We start from the raw sequence: 3,421 nt of genomic DNA on the forward strand, positions 1-3,421 counted from the left end.
CTCCAGACACGTCCATAGAGGCTCTATCGATTTCCAGAGAGTGCATGGCGAATGTTTGATGTTAGTGCTAGTGAGCGACTGAGCGTGCAGAAATGCTGCCTCAGCCCCATAAGGATGCAAGCAAGGTGAGTGCCCCCAATTGCAGCCCCAGTCTGAGGCAGGCCGATCGATTTGCGAAAACGCTCCAAACCCGGGGCTTTGCCCCAAGAGGGGCGCGAGCGCAACTGGGGCTCGGGCAGGGGTTGCTGTCCGCTCACTTTTGGGGGGGAAATTTGGCGAAAAATCGAGAGGTCGGGGAGCAGGCCGCTGAAGCACGCACGCCTTGATGAGCGCCGCACACTGACACGAAATCAACCTTTTTACATAAACAAACTCAGTTGAAATGCGACCGCGTTGCTCGATGTGCACGTGTTTTGGCTGCGCCTCGTCATCTTGAACCAGGTAAGTGTGCCATAAGGGGGGCCATGGGGGGCTGGGCGCCGGCCTGGGCCCCAGGGGGCTGGCTGGAATGCCAACAGCGCCCCAAATGGGGCTTCGAAATGGAACGCGCCAGCGATTAAGAGTCAACGCACGTCGCGAAATTCGGCCAAACCGAGCGGAAATCGCGCGGCGCACGCCACTGGCGGTGGAACAATTGCGCACTTTCCAGGAACCACGCGCTAATCGGCCTGGCGCTCTTGAAACAATCGAGAAACGCTCTGTCAAGTACCCACTGCTGACGTCACTTTCGAGTGCTTGGTGGTTATATTGGTGGATTTTAATGGGGCAATTTTTCATTGGCCGCGATTCAATGCGGAAGCGCGCCTGGAATGGCGAAAAAATGGGGCTGGCGCCGCTGTCGAGCGGCCGCGCCCACTGCGGGGCATAAAAAAGCGATCGCAAACTGGTACCCGCATCATCCAACTAGATTTGCGTCGATTTACCGGCACACTTGTGCCGGTGGAGGTACCGTTACGCGTTGCACAGGAGAAGCGGCTAATTGTAGGCCCCTTGGAATACAACGTTGCCAGTATCTACTTCTTCTTTTTTACTCACATGGCGCAGCTCCTCTGGGCTGCCTACCTAGTGTCTAATGTTTTGTCAAGTATCGTGTCAAGTGTCAAATCTTAACAAGGTCAGGTTAAAACTGTTAAAAGTGGGAAGTGAAGTGGTTTAAAATATTAGTTTTTGTCGTTTTTCTTTAAGACGGTTAAACATTGGGAACTTAAATTTTGATACACATTATAAGATAATTAAAGCCCATTCTACGGTAGTGTTTTGCCAATTCAGTTTACTTCTATACAGGGTAGAAATGTGGAACTCCTACTTTTGTCTTGTTCGGAACTTTTTTGTGTGCACTTAAACTTTAATCAACATTTTTTAGGTGAGTTCCATATTGTTGAGGCGGATTCATTTGTTGCAAACTTCTTTTTGAGTATTTTGCCTCAAAAAATGTTGTCTTTAAAAAAGACAGAATTTCGTGACTTTATTACAAATTGATAAATACATTAAATTCACTATTGAAAAACAACAAAATCACCAAATCAAAAAATTTGGACAATTTCGAAACTTTGGTCTATAGAAAACCTACTCATACTAACCGATATTTGAATTTCGACTCAAATCACCCGATAATGGTTAAAAAAGGTATCGTAAAAAGTCTATATGATAGAGCAAAAATAGTTTTTAATCAATCTATTTTTTCCAAAAAAAAACAATTTGTAAAAGAAATTCTAAACTTCAATAATTATCCAAATTCTGTCTTTTTTAAAGACAAACATTTTTGAGGCGAAAAGCCCAAAAAGAAGTTCATAAATAATTTTTTTAATTACTACAAGTTATTTATCAATTTTTTATCTCTTATTGTTTTTTCTTAAGGGCACTAGTTTGCGTGCAAAAAATTAAATCGTTTCGGCTTAATCAAAACTTTCCAGGCCGTTGGATTGCTAGAGGTCAAAAAGCTTCTATAAACTCGCCTCCTGGATCTCCCGATTTAATCGCGCTTGATTTTTTCTTCTGGGACCATTCAAAAAGTACCGTATATTCACCAGAAGTGAATACAATCCAAGAACTTTAGCAAAGAATTTTTAATATTTCTAACGAAATAAGAACTTCAGTGCAAACTTTACGGTCTGAAAATTTTAATTTCATTAAAAGACTGCTGCTAAATTAACAGTAAAATGGTTAATTAAATTTAATTTTACTTGTTTATATCGTTGCGCATATTGTTACCATGTTTTTATTTAAGCAAAATTTATTCAAACTCTAATGTACATTATTTTAATTAATTTTTTTGAAAGTCTTTCAACATTAGAAATCTTAAACTGATTCTTAAACTAGACATTTTAAATGGGAAATAATTCATTTTATCGTTATCTTAAATAACTTCTATAATAACGCCTCACATCAGCTGAAGTCTGGCAACAATGCATTCCAAGGGGGCTACAATTAGCCGCTGCTTGCGCAGGTTGATGCTCTAGGGGCGCGGCACTTGATCACTTCTCCGCGGGTTTTTCCCGCGTCCACAGAGGGCGCCCCAACACTTTCGCCATGTAAATCTCGCTCATTCTGTTTCAGATTTCGCGCATTCCGCAGATCGCGCAGTACGCGATCACGCAGTCGCACGTGGGCCGAGCGGTGCAGGTGGGGGAAAAGGCGGGCGTGCTGCGCTACGTGGGCGTGGTCCAGTTTGCCAAGGGCGTGTGGTGCGGGGTGGAGCTGAACAGCGCCTGCGGCAAAAACAACGGCACCGTGAATGGCGTGTGGTACTTTGAGTGCGCGCCGCGGCGCGGCCTGATGGCGCCACTGGCCAAGGTGTCCCTGACGGAAGCAGCGCCCCACAGCGGTTCCGGCCCGTACTCGATCCTCTGCGGGCTGGAGGGCGACGGCGACGCCGCCAAACGGCGCCGCACCACCGCCAGCAGCAGCATGGAGCCGGCGCAGAAGCCCACCTCGCTGCCGCTAGAGGGCGACAGCGGCAAGCGCGACTCGCTCGACTGCGAAGAGTCGCTGGGCATCCTCACGCCCGACCAAATGGTCGACTTCACGCAGTGCTCCGCCCTCGACTACGACAAGCTGTTCGAGGGGGCCGGGCAGAGCCCCACCAACCCCGAGTTCAGCTTCCTGCTTAAAACGGACACAACCATGAATCTGGAGTTGAGTCTGGACCCGTTGGGGGCGCGCGGCGACGACACGCCCTCCCCCGAGGAGCTGCCGCTCGACGCCACGCCCCTCGTCAAGGCGGAGGCGGCCAAGGGGGGCGGGGCCAAGGCGAGCAGCATCATCACCAGCATAACGAGCATCACCAGCCTGGACACCGGCTACCAGGGTAAGTGGGGGCGAGTGGGCGGGGCTGGGACTGACGCGCGCCGTTGCAGGGGACGGCGAGATGTCGCGGCCGGCCAGCAGGGGCGCTGACAACTCGCCGCTCACGCGCCGCCCC

The 3,421-nt window shown here is 48.9% G+C and overlaps 1 protein-coding gene across 1 annotated transcript; it reads left to right on the forward strand.

Annotated features, from left to right (window-relative positions):
- The first annotated feature begins 92 nt into the window (after nt 1-92).
- On the forward strand, nt 93-3,396 carry LOC109546423. Its single transcript, XM_048663066.1, has 2 exons — nt 93-125; nt 2,557-3,396. Exons 1-2 carry the CDS (start codon nt 93-95, stop codon nt 3,394-3,396), a joined length of 873 nt encoding a protein of 290 aa, XP_048519023.1.
- The last annotated feature ends 25 nt before the right edge of the window (nt 3,397-3,421 follow it).

Source organism: Dendroctonus ponderosae, unplaced genomic scaffold, assembly GCF_020466585.1.
Source record: "Dendroctonus ponderosae isolate FM_Combo_2020 unplaced genomic scaffold, Dpon_F_20191213v2 Dpon_F_20191213_12, whole genome shotgun sequence".
Taxonomy (NCBI): domain Eukaryota; kingdom Metazoa; phylum Arthropoda; class Insecta; order Coleoptera; family Curculionidae; genus Dendroctonus; species Dendroctonus ponderosae.